This window comes from Chelonia mydas, chromosome 12 (assembly GCF_015237465.2).
Source record: "Chelonia mydas isolate rCheMyd1 chromosome 12, rCheMyd1.pri.v2, whole genome shotgun sequence".
NCBI lineage: Eukaryota > Metazoa > Chordata > Testudines > Cheloniidae > Chelonia > Chelonia mydas.
The window spans coordinates 22,706,492-22,723,310 of NC_051252.2; the positions used below are offsets into that span (position 1 = coordinate 22,706,492).

At 50.3% G+C, this 16,819-nt stretch overlaps 1 protein-coding gene across 5 annotated transcripts in view; it reads right to left on the bottom strand.

The window, feature by feature from the left end:
* The window catches only part of CEP89 (centrosomal protein 89), a 129,262-nt gene that overhangs the window by 69,888 nt on the left and 42,555 nt on the right, over positions 1–16,819 (bottom strand). For all 5 annotated transcript variants that reach the window (XM_027821100.3, XM_027821099.3, XM_027821097.3 and 2 more), the window contains 2 exons: positions 14,959–15,062; positions 9,324–9,439 (listed from right to left, as the gene is read on the bottom strand). In XM_027821100.3, coding sequence (XP_027676901.2) covers positions 9,324–9,439; positions 14,959–15,062 — 220 coding nt within the window. The remainder of the gene's footprint in view (positions 1–9,323; positions 9,440–14,958; positions 15,063–16,819) is intronic.

The following is a 16,819-nucleotide window of genomic DNA, read 5'->3' on the forward strand; positions in this document are numbered from 1 at the left end:
TGTCCGGAGGGTGGCTAGGAAACCCGGGGCTGGGACCAGAGTGTTGAGCCAGTACCAGAGCATGGACAGGACTAGTTGATTAAGCACCAGCGCTCTCCCTCAAAGGGAGAGGCACCGGAGTAGTCCTGTCCATTTCCAGAGCCACTCTATCACCCCGCCCTCTAAATTGTGCCAGTTCTCCGGCGGAGAGGGATGCGTGGCAGAAAGGTAAACGCCGAGATAGAGCAGCGGACCTGCGCTCCACCGGATGGCCTGAAGCGTGGGTGGGAGGGAGCTCTCCTGCCAGCCATCCCCGACCACCAGGCCAGAGCTCTTGACCCAGTTGACCCGGGCGGAGGAGGCTGCCGAATAGATGGCCTGGCAAGCCTCCACCCACGCCAAGTCGCCCGGGTCCTGGACCACGAGGAGCACGTCATCAGCGTATGCAGACAGGACCAGCCGCAGCTCCGGCTCCTGCAGCACCAACCCTGTCAACCTCCTTCGGAGGAGACAGAGGAAGGGCTTGATCGCCAGAGCGTACAGCTGGCCCGAGAGGGGGCACCCCTGCCGTACTCCTCGCCCGAAGCTGACCGGTTCGGTCAGGGTCCAGTTGAGCCTGACCAGACACTCTGCAGAGGCGTACACCGCCCGGAGAAAACCCACAAACTGGGGTCCAAAGCCAAACGCTTGCAGACTGCTCAGGAGATACCCGTGATCCACCCTGTTGAACGCCTTCTCCTAATCCAAGGACAGGAGAGCGAACGACAGACCATCCCTACACCCGAATTCCAAAAGGTCCCCGACTAGATATAGGTTATCAAAGATGCTGCGACCCGGGACTGTGTAGGTCTGGTCTGGGTGGACCACGTCCGCCAGCACGGACCTTAGTCGCAGCGAGATTGCTTTTGCCACGATTTTGTAGTCCATGCTGAGGAGTGAGACGGGACGCCAATTTCATAAATCGCGGAGGTCCCCCTTCTTCCGCAATAAGGCGAGCACAGCTCGCCTGCACGAAAGAGGGAGGACCCCGCTCTGCAAAGACTCGGCCCAGACGGTGACTAGGTCTGGGCCGAGGACGTCCCAGAACACGCGGTAAAACTCCACGGTCATTCCGTCCATACCCGGAGATTTATTGGTGGGCATGCAACGGGGGGGGGCTTCTGAGAACTCTGCCAGAGTGAGAGGCAGCTCGAGCCGGTCTCGGCCGCCCGCGCTGACCATAGGGAGCTCCTCCCAGAGCACTCTGCAAGAGTTAGGATCGGTCGGATCCGGGGAGAAAAGGCTTGCGTAGAAGGCTCTCGCCCTCCCGCACATCTCCACCGGATCCGTGAGGGGGGTGCCATCTTCTGCCAGAAGGCAGGTGACGTGTTTCCTGGCCCCCCTCCTTTTCTACAGGGTGTAGAAAAAGCGGGAGCCGCGATCCAACTCCAGAAGGAGGCGGATGCGGGATCGAACAAAGGCACCCTGGGCCAGATGGTCCTCGAGGGCCCAGAGCTCCTCCCGCTTCTCCCGGCACACTCCGCAGAGGGACAGATCCTCGGAGCTGGTGGCCAGACGCCTCTCCAGCTCTAAGACCTCCTGTTCCAACTGCTCTATCGCCGCATCCCTCTGTCGGCTGGCGCCCCGGGTGTAGTCACGGCAGAAGAGCTGGGCGCGCACCTTCCCCAGGTCCCACCAGCGCCGCGCCGAGGGAAAGGCACGCCGCTGCCCTCGCCAGGCCAGCCAGAACTCCCGGAAGGACGTCACGAAGCCCACATCCTCTAACAAGCTGTTGTTGAAATGCCAATAGGCCGGCCCCGGCCTCTCCGCGCAGAGGGAGGCCGTCACGGTGGCTAAATAATGGACAGAAAATGGGGCCGGCCGGATGCTGGAGGAGTGGGCTCATGAAAGGTGGAAACGTGATAAATAAATGCGGTCCAACCGGGAGTGGTGCAACCGATGGGCCTCCACCCGGACAAAGGTGAACGTGGAAATGTCACCCGGGTGGTGGTTGCGCCAGACGTCCACTAGGGAGTGGTGTTCGACTATCTCCTGGAGACATCCGCTGCGGCCGGGCACTGCTCGGTCCCCCTCCTCAAGGGTGTTGTTGAAGTCCCCACGTAGGACCAGGCACTCATGAGGATCCAAGGTGCCGAGGAAGGCAGATGCCTGCTGATAAAATTGCAGCCGCTCCGGGCCCGATGGGGCATAGACATTAATGAGGTTGACCACGAGCCCCTCCATACGGACCCAGAGGTGCAGCAGGCGCTCTGGCACACCCTCGGCAACCCCCAGCACCTCGAGCCGTAGGTTGGGGGAGAACAGGGTCGCCACTCCAGACGTATGAACTGTGAGATGGCTAAAGTAGACCCTGTCCCCCCAATCCAGCCGCCAGCTGTCTTCGGGGGTCGGATCCATATGGGTCTCCTGCCGGAAAACCACAGAGTACCCCCCCTCTCGAAGGAAGGAGAGCACCTGGGACCTGCGGAGATCCATCCTACAGCCCCGAGTGTTCAATGTTGCGATAGTGAGAGGTGCCAAGAGGAGGGCTGGGGGGGATCCTTACCGGCAGGGATGCTTGCAGCTCCCAACGGGCCGTGCAACAGTCCGTGACCTACCCCATAAGTGAGTAAGGAGTCACGGAAGAGGCGGACCTGCTGGTAGGCCGTGGCAGCCTGCTTCCCGGTCTTTTTACACTCCCCCAGGAGGGCCCTCGCGGCCCGGAGGATTTGATGAAAGTCCCCCCATCGCTGGAGAGCAAGCTGTACCTTGTTGCGGGAGCCACTGACGTCTTTTAAAAACTCCTGCAACTCCTCTCGCAGTGCATGGAGGGGTGGGGTTACAGTCTCCTGGTTATTCCCTGACGGGGCCCTTGGTACAGCCCTGTGGCCCACCGAGACAGGCAGACAGGGTGTAGACCCCCAACGGGGTGCCTGATGGACTGGCGCCACTAGGCCCGCCTCGAACCCTGGTGCAATAGGGGGTGGCGAAGGGAGGATAGCAGCCCCTAGTGGGTCGGGACAGGGAAACACAAAGGCTGCTCCCTGGGGGTCATCTACTGGAAAAGGGAAGGAGACAGCCCCAGGGGCGGCAATAACATTGCGGGAGGTGGACGGGATAGGGACAGGGTTAGGGGCAGAGGCAAGATTCTGGCCTTCAGAAGCCAAGCAGCTGGATGGTGACATCTCCCGATCAGGCTCAAGGGTTAAGAGGGTGGGGAGGGGCTCTCAGCGATGCCGGGCGCAGGCTCTATGGTGGGTTTGGCAGCCACGGCATCAGGAGGTGGACTATCTTCTGTAGGGCCCCCACCTGGGAAGGAGGTCGATTGCTCCACACCAACGAGGGGTGCCCCAATGGCTCCGGTCCCAGCTGCGTAGCACTGGCCGTCGCCTCAACAGGCTCCGTGGCCGTCAGCGGGGTGCCATCTGCGGCCGGGTTGATGGAGGAGTCCAGGGGCTCCTTGGTGGTGGGAGCAGAAGCAACGGTTAAGGGGAGGGAGCATGGGGAAAGAGGGGCTGGAGTGAAGTCACCCAGATCGAGGCCTGCTGGCATAGGGTCGTCCTCCCCCTGGGTGACCGGGGTCAGACCTAGGGCCTCAATCTCCTCGTATATGGATGGGAGATCGCTTTCCGCCACCCCGGGGTTCTCCCTGCCGGCACCTGACGCGACGGTTGCCTCGGGGCTCACAGAGGCTTCAGATGGTACCAGGGCAGGAGGGGCTCCCTCGGAGGGAGGGACTCCCGCGGAGGGGAGATACTGCCTTCCAGAGCTGCCACGTCTTCCCTAGCCAGCACCGTGGATGGAATACACCCGTGGGCAAAGTGGAAGGCTCGGCATCGGTGCCCCCCTTCCTGGTCTTCCGGGGGGCCTCCGCATCAGATGGGAGGAGCGGAGCTCAAGCCTTCCGCTTGCCCCGCTTCCCCTGTACTAGGGCCCAGCCCTCCATGGCATCATCCGGGGGCTGGCTAGCAGGGATCATGTCAGGGGGTAGAGGCGATGGCTCAGGGACTCGGGGGGGGGGGGTGTGTGTAACGGTGGGGCAGCACGAGGGAGGGAAGATTCCCCTTGGGTCGGGCTCTCTCCCATGCCCGACGGTGTCCCTGCCGCACCTTCCTCCACAGGCCCTGCCAAATTGCATGCAGCGGGGGTGGGGCTCTCCCGCTCATCTGGGCATAGTGGGGGAGGTGCCCCTTGGGCCTGAGCGGGAGCAGTGGTGGACTGGGAAGGAGGAGGGGTGGCTTCGGGCGCCAGGCAGCCAGGGGTGCCGGCAATGACGGGGCCAGCGCCCTGCTGGGGCTCGGGGGTCCCGGATGCCCCTCCTTGCCGGGCCAAGGGGCAGTCCATCCGGAAGTGCCCCATCGGCCAGCAGAGGTAGCACCGGGCCTCCCCCGTGGAGTAGTGCACCCGGTAATGGGCCCCCTGGTAGGGGACCAGGAAGGACCCCTTGAGCGCCTCTCCGTCACACGCCGCCGGCAGCAGTTGAAGCTGCACTTGCCAGCGGAACGAGAGGACGTGACGAAGGGCGGGGTCTTTGCAGCCCAATGGGAGGGGGCTGATGACAGAGATGGGTTTCCCCAGGGTGGAGAGGGCGGGTAACAGGGCGGCATTGGGAAGAAAGGGGAGGGACAGAGGACAGGACCAGGCGGACGCCCAGGTCCTCTAGCGGCTCCAGGGGGACGAACACCCCCCCACTGCCAGGCCCTTCTCCACCGCCTCCTGGGCGGCGGCCTCCGATGCTAAGATGATGACCTTGCCATACATTTTGGAGGCCGCCACAATGGCCGTGGGCCCCACCACCCTTGCCAACGCCCGCATGTAGGTCTCCACATGGGGCAAGGCAGGCACCAGGAGGCAACGGACGCCGTACTTCCTGGTTATGGTGGGAAAGGGGCCCCGGCTGCTATAGATGGTAGCGGAGGTGGTAGGCGGGAGAGATAACATAGTGGCAGGTGGGGGGGCTGCCGCCACCTGGGCGTATGCCCTGGGGGCTGGTGGAGGGAACAGCGGGGAGAGACGCCGCGGCCGGTGCTAGGGCCACGGCAGTGGGGGCAGCCCCTGCCATGGAGGGCCTGGTCTTTTTAGCAGGGCTCTTCCCCTTCTTCTTATCCTGGCCCTTTCCGCTAGCTGGGGGTGCTCCCCCAGAATCTGAGGGGTGAGGGTCGTGGCAGCAGCAGAGGTCACCCTGGTGCCCACTGCTGCTGGCGCCCCAGGAGGGGTGGTGGCAGGTGGTTCAGTAGAGGCTTGGGGGGTTGATGGAGGGGCAGGCGGGGGAGGGGCAGCTGGGGCTGCTGGAGGGGTCCCACCCGTCTCGTTCTCCACCATCATGAGCGGGGAGGGAAGGGGAGACACCAGAAGGAGGAGGAGAAAGGGGAAGCAGGTCGACTACTCCTCCCCGCTAGGCTGCAGGCAGGGGAGGAGGGCGCCAAAAGGGGTGGGCTGGATGGGGGGGACAAAGCAGGGGTTAGGGGGTCAGTCGCCAAGACGGGGTGGAATTCCGGCTCCTCCAGCTGCACTAGGGGTGGGGGGATACAACAACATTGGGGGTGCAGTGAAGAGGGTTTAAACTAAAATGGGGAGTGGCACAAGCGCATGGGAGGGGGCATGGGCACACTGAGCAAGGGGCTAAGCAGGCTGGAGTTAGGGGAGGGAAACCAAAGGGTTAGCTTCAGAGGCTGGGGTGGGGCAAACAAACAAAGGCTGCAGAGGGAAACAGGCAGGGCAGGCAAACAAACTGAAGCTAGTAGGGGGGGCTGGGGCAAAAGGCTGCAAATGGCAAATGGGGCAGATAGCAAAGGGAAAGCTGTGGGGTGGGCAGTCCAGGGCGGGAGGAGGGCACGTGCGCCCATGTGCGCTTGCACAAAGTCTTTTTAGGCTGGCTGCTGCTTCTGGCCCAAATGGTGGAATCAGGGCGTGGCAAGCCAAGCAATCAGCTCAATCCAGAGGCAGGAGCTGAGGCAGATGGTAAACAGCCAGTGGGGGTGGTGGAGGGGGTAGTGGTGGGGGTTGTGGGGGACACAGATGGATCGGGGGGCAGCTCCACGCCACACCCCGTGTCCCTACAAACACAGTCACGACCCCCACCACAAGAGCACGGTTCAAAAGTTACTCAGTCTTAAGACCCCATCCACGGTGGTCTGCAAAGTCTCTAGATGCTCCCCCACTAGTAGATGGCCCTCTTCTTCTCCTCCTCGGGGCTTCGGCAGCTCCAGGCAGTAAACTCTGCAGCAGCAGCTCCAGGAACTCTAGGTGGTGGTCCAGGCAGGCAGAAAGGACCCCTCTCAGGTGGTGGTGGTGTTGGTGTTGTCCACAGTAGCAACGACTGGGGCTGGGGTCCCGAACTCCCCACTTCTGGGGAGCAGGCCAACAGGCCCCCCCTAGGGGCTGTAGTTGGAGCGGCAGCAGCACCCGAGGGTGGGGGGTTCCAGCAGCTGGCCAGCAACCAGGTAGCAGAGAAGGAGGGGGTGGTGTATGGCCCAGCCAGGGGAGCAGCTGGAGCAGCAACAGCAGCAGGGAGAGCCCAGGGCCTAACAATAGCAGTACCAGCAGCAGCAGCCCTCTCCCTCCTTCTCCCTCCATGCCAGACGGCTACAGGAGAGTGACAGAAGGCAGATATATTAGCCCCAGGTTAAGTAGGTCTCTTTTCTCTGGGTAAGGTAATAGGGAAGGTTCCAGAACAATCAGGAACTTTCTGGGCACAATTAAGGCAGATAGGCTGATTAGAACACCTACAGCTATCAAGAAGCTGCTAGAATAAATTAAGACAGGCTAATCAGGGCACCTGGGTTTAAAAAGGCACTCACTTCAGTTTGTGGTGCGTGTGCGAGGAGCTGGGAGCAGAGGCACAAGAAGCTGAGAGTGAGAAGGCGTACTACTGGAAGACTGAGAAGTACAAGTATTATCAGACATCAGGAGGAAGGTCCTGTGGTGAGAATAAAGAAGGTGTTGGGAGGAGGCCATGGGGAAGTAGCTCAGGGAGTTGTAGTTGTCACGCAGTTGTTACAGGAGTCACTGTAGACAGCTGCAATCCACAGGGCCTTGGGCTGGAACCCAGAGTAGAGGGCAGGCCTGGATTCCCCCCATCCCCCCAGTTCCCTATTTGATACCAGAGGAGTTGAACTGGACTGTGGGTTCTACCAGAGGGGAAGGTCTCTGGCCTGTTCCCCGATCCACTAAGTGGATCAGCAGAGACTGCGGGGATTGTTCTTCTTCTTTTCCCCATGCTGGCCAGTGATGAGGCTAACTGAGTGAACGGCAGATTTGAACAATGAAAATGGCCAAACTGAGGGCTGCCGTGAACCTCTGAGGCGAGAAAATCCACCAATAAGCGCAGGACCCACCAAGGCAGAGGAGGAACTTTGTCACTATATATATATAAAAAGTGTCACTATATATATAAAAAGTTGTTCACTTCTTGGATTTTTCTTGATGTATTTTGGCTCGTCACAAACAGAACAGTTTGGCCTAGAAACTTCAAATTAGTTTGAATCTGTTGGTCTTGGTGAGGACTGGTGCCTTTTTTAGTAGCTTTGAGTTACGGAATGAATGGTTGTTGTTTTTTTTTTAATTTAAAACACTTGCCATGAATATTAGCAGCCCTGTGGAGTTCCAAACTCTGCATGGGCCCTGATGCAGACTTCATTCAGTTTCATATGCCAGGTGCAGATTTTATAGAGTTTGTACTGCAGCCCATGAGTTAAGACCTCTTCAATGGTCCCAGTACACACAGAAACTTCCCAAGACTGTGGATTTCCGAAAGCCAATTCAACTAAAGCACAGAAGCCAAGGGACTTGAGGATTTTACTTCTCTCATAGCTCTCTGAGAAGTCAAGGGAGGAACACCTATATGACCTCTAACTTCAGTAATGTATACCCTACAATGTAAGAGGTAGGTGTGGCTTAAAATGTACATAGTCAAAAACGAATATCCTTTAATATCCTCAGGTAAATTACATGGTCATCTGTGTTCACCTACAAGATTTCTTCCTAGGTTCAAAGAATCTCAGTGACACATCCAAGGTATGTGGTGTTATACATGGCAAATAGCTACTATACTAGGATACTTGTCACATTTTTGCAATCATACCTTCAAAAGAAAATGTAGGATTTGTGGGACACAGTTAAGATTTTTCAGGGTACATTAAACTGAATTTCCATACTTTCGAAATTATTTTACTTAGAAGTGTGGCTTTCTATATTTGGGCTTTAAACTACAACATATATTAAGGTGGTTTTTTTTCCCTTTAGATCCTGTTAAAAGTTTCTAAATGTTCATAGGATTTTGCTGGTATAATAACACAGCACAAGTAGTAGAATGATTCTTTATCTAGAATCTTCCCCCCCTACACTTTTTCTTCCCTGTATGTAATTAATGTTCTGAAATCAACCACCAATTAAGGAGTACAAATCTGAATTAAACTGTGTACATTGTAGGCTTGATTCCTCACTGTAAAAGATGTCTTTTGTCATGAAATTTTAAGCAAGGTAGGTTATAAAAATTAGTAGCATGAATATTATTTTTGAGATAATTAACTATTGTATGAACATTACCTACAAAACAGAAAATAAAATGACACTGACTTCAAATGATTTATCTTATACAATATTTAAATAAGATCATACGGTTTAACGTATTTAATACTACATAAAGCTAAAAGCATTCTAAAATTACTAACAAAACATACTTTGGAGGTTTAACATTATTTTACACTTCTGGTCGCTATTTCCAGTAGAGAAAGTGACTTCTGATTGATAGGTTTTGGTTCAAGATGATATGTATTACACAATGTCTGCAAGGGAAATAACTTTGATATTGATTGCAACTATATTATTTTGACTTAACGGTGCTTTTAGGCATGTATTAAAATAATGCTGCAGTACTATCTCTGCTACAATCCAAATAACCCACTCACACCCCATTCATGGCCTCACAAAGTTGCAAGACCTCCTCGTTAACCTTCTTCCAGCGCTGGCCAAGACAGCCACCCATTACCCCAGAATGAGGAAGTTGGACAGGGGCATGTTCTGCAACTATGGGGTCTATTTCCATTCCCTTGTCCGCTCACACCTCCAGGAAGAGTTCCTCTGGGCAGTGTCTACTGACTCCCTAGATGCCTTTGAGGACCAGTGGGCACTGTCCAGGGTTCTCTGCTCAGTATCCTCCTCTGGATCCCTGATTCTTTACCTCAGATCTCACCCTACTCCTGTTGACTCATTTGCTGTCTTCGGTATTCAACTGATGCCTGAGTCCAGTGGTTCTTGCTCATTAATTGAGGGGGAGGGCCTTTAGTTTTGGGAAGGCCTATGCCGGCCCATCCCCAGTACTTCAAATTGTACAGTCCAAGTAAGTAGCAATTGAAGTATCTTACCTTCCTGAAGATGTTGGTTGTAACTTTCCTTTGCTTTAGCCTGCTGAATTTCAAGTTGCTCCATCAACACTCCATTTTCTTCCAAGACCAGCTTTGCCTGAGTTTGCAGCTGCTGCCTATGATGATGATTGATTTAGAAGTAATGTACCACTCAAGCATTAGTAAGTTAAATAATTAAAAGAAGACACAGAAATGAACCTTGCATTAATTTTAGACTGGTATTTGCATCCTTCTGTTCAAAAAGCTTACTGAAGATAATGAGCGAATCCAGATTACTTTAGGGTTATTAGAGTGCAATTATTACATTACAATGTCATTTTCATGTGAAAACACCTCCTTAAAAGTAGGTTTTACTTTCTAGAATGTTGAAAACAAAGTATGAATGAAGTCGGAAAATGCAATAACAATGCAGAAAAAAAGAGTGAATGTGACAGATACGGCAATTTCCTGAATATCCCTGAAAGACCTTAATGAATTAAATTTAAGTATCTTTGGGGTCCATTATATTAAATGGATGGTTTATGTATTATTGCAGGCTGGGATTGTATGTAGCCTCTCAAAGGAGATGTGATAGATATGTGACCTGGGGGATCAGAGGACTATATTGAACAATGTGCCAGACAAGAATGGACTCTTGGAAGAAAACACGGTAAGTGGTTTTGCTGGGGAATATCTAGGGGGAGGTGAATGCAAATTCCCCACCCTCACCACAGTTATGCAGAGACCCAGTCTTTTGAAACTATGCCTCTGAGCCATTGTCTGCTGCTCACCTATTACATGAGGCCATGATCAAAGGCCCAAGCTGTATAAATGAAAGACTGACCTATTCATGATTGTTCTTGTTCTGAATCTGAAACAGTTATGAACTTGTAACCACAGGAAAACCCAGCTATGGGTTTTGAAGGACTGACATCTACCAGAGCCTGAGGCTGGAGTTGGTGTGACTTCTGGTAAGCTTTTCAGCATGCATGTGAGTTCTTTTATTGTTTTAATGTTTTCTCAGTAATACTTTCACTTTAAGAATAAATGTTTAGAGAGAACTATGTGGGAGTTTGTTGGTGCCCTTGAGGGACCACAGAGTGGGTATAAAGGTGCAGTTGCCCTGAACTGTGATAATGTATATTTGAATTAAAGCCAGATGGCACTCAACTGAGCCAGATGCATGAAGGAGGGGATAGCCAAATGCTTAATACTGGATCACATAAAATATTTTTTAGGACTTGCTAAGTCATCAGTTCATGGCTTATAGATCTAGAAATAGTTGCCAGTGCTAGTCATATAAATGCTATTTATGGGACTCTGAAAAGAAAGCCTTTTAATCTTAGCTACCTCTAGCATACAACTGACCCTTTGCTCTATACTAGGCTTTAATATAGCCTTCTAGAAAGCAAATAGTCTTTTTGCTGTTAGGAAAAGTCTAAGGAACTATTTATGTTCTGACGTGATAGCTGGAAAAGTGGAGAAGTATTGTCCAGGATGCAAGCAGAGATATAAGAAATGTGGACACTTTGAAGACAAATGAGATGCAGTTCATTCGTTTGTGATCACCTGATATATCATACAAAACCTTGGTTACAGCAACCACCAAATCAATTAGCTAGACTTTACAGAGTCATAAGATAGAGGGCTAATGGTTATCAATATTAACAAAAGTTTATAGATGTGACCAAAACAAGAAAAAAGTGGCCTTATCCTATATAGCGTGTGCACAGCTTGATAATACTGTCTGTTACCATACATGAGTGGAGAGTGCAAAATGACTATGAGTACGCAGCAGCACAGGCTGTAGAAGGCCATGCAGGACCTGGGTATGACCTCGAGCAGCTAGACAGTGCTGCTGCAGCTTCAATCCTATTGGTGTTTGACACAGATAGATAAATCAAAGCTAGGTCGGATATGTCTACACACGTGGCAGTCACACTTCTGATTGCAGTGTAGATATATTCTGTACTCTCATACTTGTCTAACTAGATCATGTAAATGTAGTGTGAGTGTTCATGAATTTAATTGCAACATGTTTGGATCAGGTTGCTTGTGGATGCCCCAAATGCATCCTGGTGGCCACTAGTCATTTGACCTTAAAATATGAAGCTGGGATCTGACCACATAAGAATGCACCAATGATCATAGTTGTCCTGAAGATTCCTACAGTTCTGGCTGGCAAATTGGACCGATGGTGACCAACCCCAAAATTATTCTAAATCTGGTGGGGAAATCTAGATAATAAAAATTGCCTCCCTCTCCCCAATATCTTGCTACTAATATGAAGGTGGGATTAAGTTGCTAGCAGTTTTTTCCAAAGACTTCTGAAATTTGGGGAAGGGATCATAAGCAGCCACCCCTTGAGATTTCTGAAGTCCCTACTAATGGGCTAGTGCCCCCACCTGTGGACTAAGCTCTGCCGTTCATCTCAGGCCACCAGAAGAGTTCTTCTGCGGTAAAAACACTCCAACAATTAATTATTAGCATTAAGAAAACTTGATATAATGTATTAAATTAGACTTAAGTCTATGTCTGTCTCCCTTTAGAGAGAATTACCAGACTAGTAGGGTAAGTTGAATTCAGAGAGAGCTGCTAACAGAAAAAAAAATTACCAGGTAAGAAATTTCTCATTTTGTTGCACAGTTTCTTTCCTCATCCATTACTAAAGAGAAGTAGTAAGCAAGAAATCCTAGAAGCAGGGAGAGAAAGAATAAGCAGAGTTTAATTTATAGTAGAATGACAGGCAGGAATGGAATTCTCCCCATCCCATATAAAGGAAGAACTTCATAAACTAAGGAGTAATGTGGGAACCAACCCAGTAGTACCTTCCTACAAATGGATGAATCTGCGAAGGAATGGAAACTTACTTTGCAAAGTTTTTCAGATGTGGCTCATACATTCTCCACCAGTGCTTCTAGGGACTGCTGTGAATAGTTTCCCAGATACCTAGAATGCCAACTGGTGCAGGATTTTCACATCTTGTCTGCAGCAACTTTGAGACTTAAGGCCTTGGCATTTTGGATAAAATGAGATGAACAGGGTACAATTGGCATATGTACTCCAATTTATGAGTTCTAGGAATGCCCATTTCATGCAACAACTTTCCAAGAGTTACAACAAAATGATGGTATTCCAAGAATAGTAGAAAGAGAGAACTTACTTTAAACAGGTTTCTAGAGCTATAAGAATATCCTTTTCCTCATTATAAAAGCAGTGTGGTTCTTGTATAGATCATCTCCTTTCTCCCAACACCAAGGTTCAGTAGGGCTGATGTTATGAGTAGATTCCATCCATATCTGCTTTGAGCCACCATTTGCACTTGTTGGGGTGTTGCCTGGATGGTTTTATACACCATGTTATACTACTGTCTCCTTGGATGTCCACTGCTTCTCTCTCCTTGCACTATTCTACAGAAAACAATTTTAGGCAGTTGGGAGGGGGTTATTCGAGCAACATGGCCAAACCATTGTGGTTGTTGCCTTGTAATGACTGTAGTCACACACTGCACTTTCAGTCTTCTCTAGATATCAATTTCTTAGCCTATCTAGCCTTTGTCAAACCTAGAATATGTTTGAAGCTTCTGCTCCAGGTGCATTGTCAGTACCCATGTTTCACACTCAAAGTAATGTGAGTACAATGAGAATTGAATATAATCTGTCTTTAGCGATTATACTGATTTAAGGTTACAAACATTTTTATTCAGGCATGCAGACATTCTGCTGGAAGTAGCTACCCGCTTGTTGATGTCATTCATCTTCATAGCAGTTGTCATAGGTTATGATGGAACCCAGGCAGCAGAAACGGTCTACTTGTTTGTCTACACCATAATGTCTAGTTTAACGTGTTCTTTACGATTAGTTTGATGTTTTGTTCATTTATATTTAATCCCCATTCTCTGGCTGTTATATACAGGTTAGTTGCTGCTTCTTGGTTGTATTCCTCCATAGGCATTATCAATACATTGTCTGCAAAGTCAAGGTGATTGATAATTTGCCCCCAGCATTTTGCGGCCTCCACCAATGTTACTAAAGGAGTTGAACAAGATGTTTTTCTAAATATAGAGCAAAAAGTACTGGACTGAGTACATTTCCCTGCTTGACTCCAGTTTTCATTGCAAATCAGACGCTAACACATACTATGCCATAGAGACTCTACAGTACTTGAATCAACTTGCTGCTAAAAACATACCACTTGAGTGCCTTCTACAGAGTCTCTCTGTTAATGGAGTCAAAAGCCCCAGCAAATACTCCATGAGGGAGAGAAGGGAATGGAGAAGACATTTAACCCCTAATTTTCACCCCACTTATTCATTAACAATATTAATTGCTGCCTTGAAAAGGACACATTTGTTTTTTCCTTTTGGGGACTCAGACTCTCTGGGATTTGCAAGACTTCCCCTTGAGTATCCTGAGAATCCCCCAATTTCCAGTGCGAAGAGGAGGAGCTGTGGAGGAGTCCTGCTTCTTTCCCTAGGGAGCAGAGGACCCACTTTGGTTTCTGGAGGAGGGGACAGGAGGAAGACTCTGGATCCTTTCCAGAATTCCCCTCCCCTTCCATTCCAGACCTGTTGTGAGACTTATCCCTGAGTTGGCCAGATAACTTCTTCCTCATCCTTAGACTTTTTTACCGAAAGCTCAGAAGCTCCTGAACAGGCTTTCTTGCACTGGAGTCCCAGTTCCTTGGGGCAGTGGGGAACTGACGTACCAGTCTGACTCTGAGCACCATACCCTGGCAATGTGCAATATGAGGGTCAGCTAGCTGGGTACAGGCAGGGCACAACTGATCCTCTGTAGAGCCTGTAAAAGCTGCCTCACACAGGGAACACCACCTTGGATTTAAGCCAGGTGTTTGCAGGACAGTTCTAACATGCATGCCTGAGTGGGAGGAGAGGAGTCCAGCAAATAGGTGCTCAAGTAGCAGATCCAAGTTGCTATTTACCAAATCTCGGGGGAGAGAGGAATATAAATTGCAACTAAATTAAAACCAAATAAAAGGTTTTAAAACAAAATGGTTGGAAGAAACTGAATCGCAAACTTGTTCTACCACCAAAGGCAGAAAATCTGAGTGGCCAGAGTTGAAGGGCAGAGCTTAGTCCTGGAACGTCCAGAAACAGCACTGAATGGCCTCCAAATTCCACAGGTGGGGAGCATTTGTAATGAATGAGGAGAGAAGCAGTGCAACAGAAATAGTCAACTCCGGTAAAGTTGAATAATTTCTGAATAAACTTAAAATCAAGTCAAGTAAGATTAGTTAATTAATTCTTTAAAACATTTGAGAGAGAGTTTTACAGAGAAATGGTTAGCGTACAGTGTACATGAACTCTCTTTTTTGGGATCTGAAGTTCACTTCAAATTAGATCAAAGAGACTGAAAATCATTCTGATCTATTGTCCTAGAAAGATCACAGATACCATGAAGATTTGTACATTGGACAGATCTTAACTCAAGTGTATCAAATGTACAAAATCTTTCCTACTGGTATTGAGTATTTGACATTAGGGACTAAGTTTCAAAATCATACTCCCATCTACTTACATGGAGCCAGGATTTCACTCATCATGTTTATATGCTCTTAAAAGTCTGTTCGTATGAGAGTAGCATAATAAAAGTACTTTTTCACTAATTTATAATAAATACAAACAAAATCCACTTGCCATTCCTTCAGGGTAACAGAACTATTTTTATTTAATTGCTGGTGCAGTTGTTCATTCTCCTTCACCAGTTCTTCAACTTGTATCCTAAACTTCCACATGTCCTCCTGGAATACAAATGAATTCACATAAAAATCTCAAAATGTACATATTTTGCTTCAGCCCCATGCTATCAGAAAATTTTTTATTCACTTTTATCTGAGTGCATTTATATCATGCATGTAAGAATAGCAGATTGGTTTACTTGACTGCCCATCTTTAACTCAGCTTGTTAGTGTTACTGCTGCTGAAGGAAACATATCCATACCTAAATTGAAAATTGCTTAACTGATTTAAATATAATTTAGTAAAAAATATATGCATTTTCTGTTAAAAAAAAAAAAAAAAAAAAAGAGAGAGAGAGAGGTTTTGGCTTCATGTCCTATGAAACAACCAAATTACAACCTCCTGAATAATGGAGGTTTATTGGAGTTACCAGATGATGCTATTAATTTTCAGTATACTTGATTATGAAAATATATTATGGTGAACTTACAAGAACAGAGCCCTAGGTGTCTTCTGTTCTTCATCCTCACAAGGATGAAGTTGGTAAGCAGAATATTGAAAGATACAAGACTTTTGCTCTGAGGCTGAAATTTATTTCCTTGCAGTTGGCCCAAAATACCTTGTTGTAGGGAGTAATGAACACAGCAGATGCACGGGAAAGCTTTGCAACTTGTGTCCATTGCAGAGGGTTGATTCTGTGCTCACTCTGAATTAACCAGTCATTGTATTCAATAGATTCAGTGGCCAAGAATTCTCCCTGAGAGCAGGGTTGCCAACTTTCTGATTGCAGAAAACTGAACAGCCTTGCCCTGCCTGCTTCTCCATCCTTTCTCCGAGGCCATATCCCTGCTCACTCCATCCCCCCTGCCTCCGTTGCTCACTCACTCATTTTCACTGGGTTGGGGTGCACGAGGAGGTGAGGGGTCTGGGGTGGGGCCGGAGATGAGGGGTTTGGGGTGCAGGCTCTGGGCTGGGCTGAAGGGTTCGGAGTGTGGGAGGGGGCACCAGGCTGGGGTAGGGAATTGGGGTGTGGGAGGGGGTACAGGCTCTGGACTGGGAGAGCAGTCTCCAGTGTGGGACCAGAAATGAAGGGTTCAGGATGTGGGAGGGGGCTTTGAGTTGGGGCAGGGAGTTTCGGGGGGGGGGGGGGGGGGGTGAGGACTCCGGCTAGGGGTGCAGGCTCTAGGATGGGACTGGGGGTGAGGCGTTTGGGGTACAGGAGGGGGCTCTGGGCTGGGGCTGAAGGGTTCAGAGTATGGGAGGGGACTCAGGGCTAGGGTGTGGGTGCAGGGAGGGAGTTTGGGTGCGGGAGGGGGCTCAGGGCTGGAGGCTCAGGGCTGGGGCAGGGGGTTGGGATGCAGGAGTGGGTGTTCGGGGTGTCGGCTCTGGGAGGTGCTTACCTCAGGCGGCTCCCAGAAGCACGGCATGTCCCTCAGCCCTTAGGCGCAGGGACGGCCAGGGTGCTCTGCACGCTGCCCCTATCCGCAGGCACCACCCCCGCAGCTCCCATTGGCTGCTGTTCCCAGCCACTGAAAACTGTGGAGCCATCGCTCAGGGCAGCATCTGCGCTGCAGGCAGGGGCAGCATGCAGAGCCCCACTGGCCGCCCTTGCACCTAGGAGCTGGAGGGACATGCCAGCCACTTCCAGAAGCCACGCGGAGCCGGCTGTTGCAGCCAACTAGACTTTTAACGGCCGACAGGAGCCACGAGGCTCCTTTTTTGACCTGGCATTCTGGTTGAAAACCAGACGCATGGCAACCCTACCAGAGAGGGTGGAAGAAGGCAGTGATCACCATTAAAACCTCTGGCTTGAATAGCA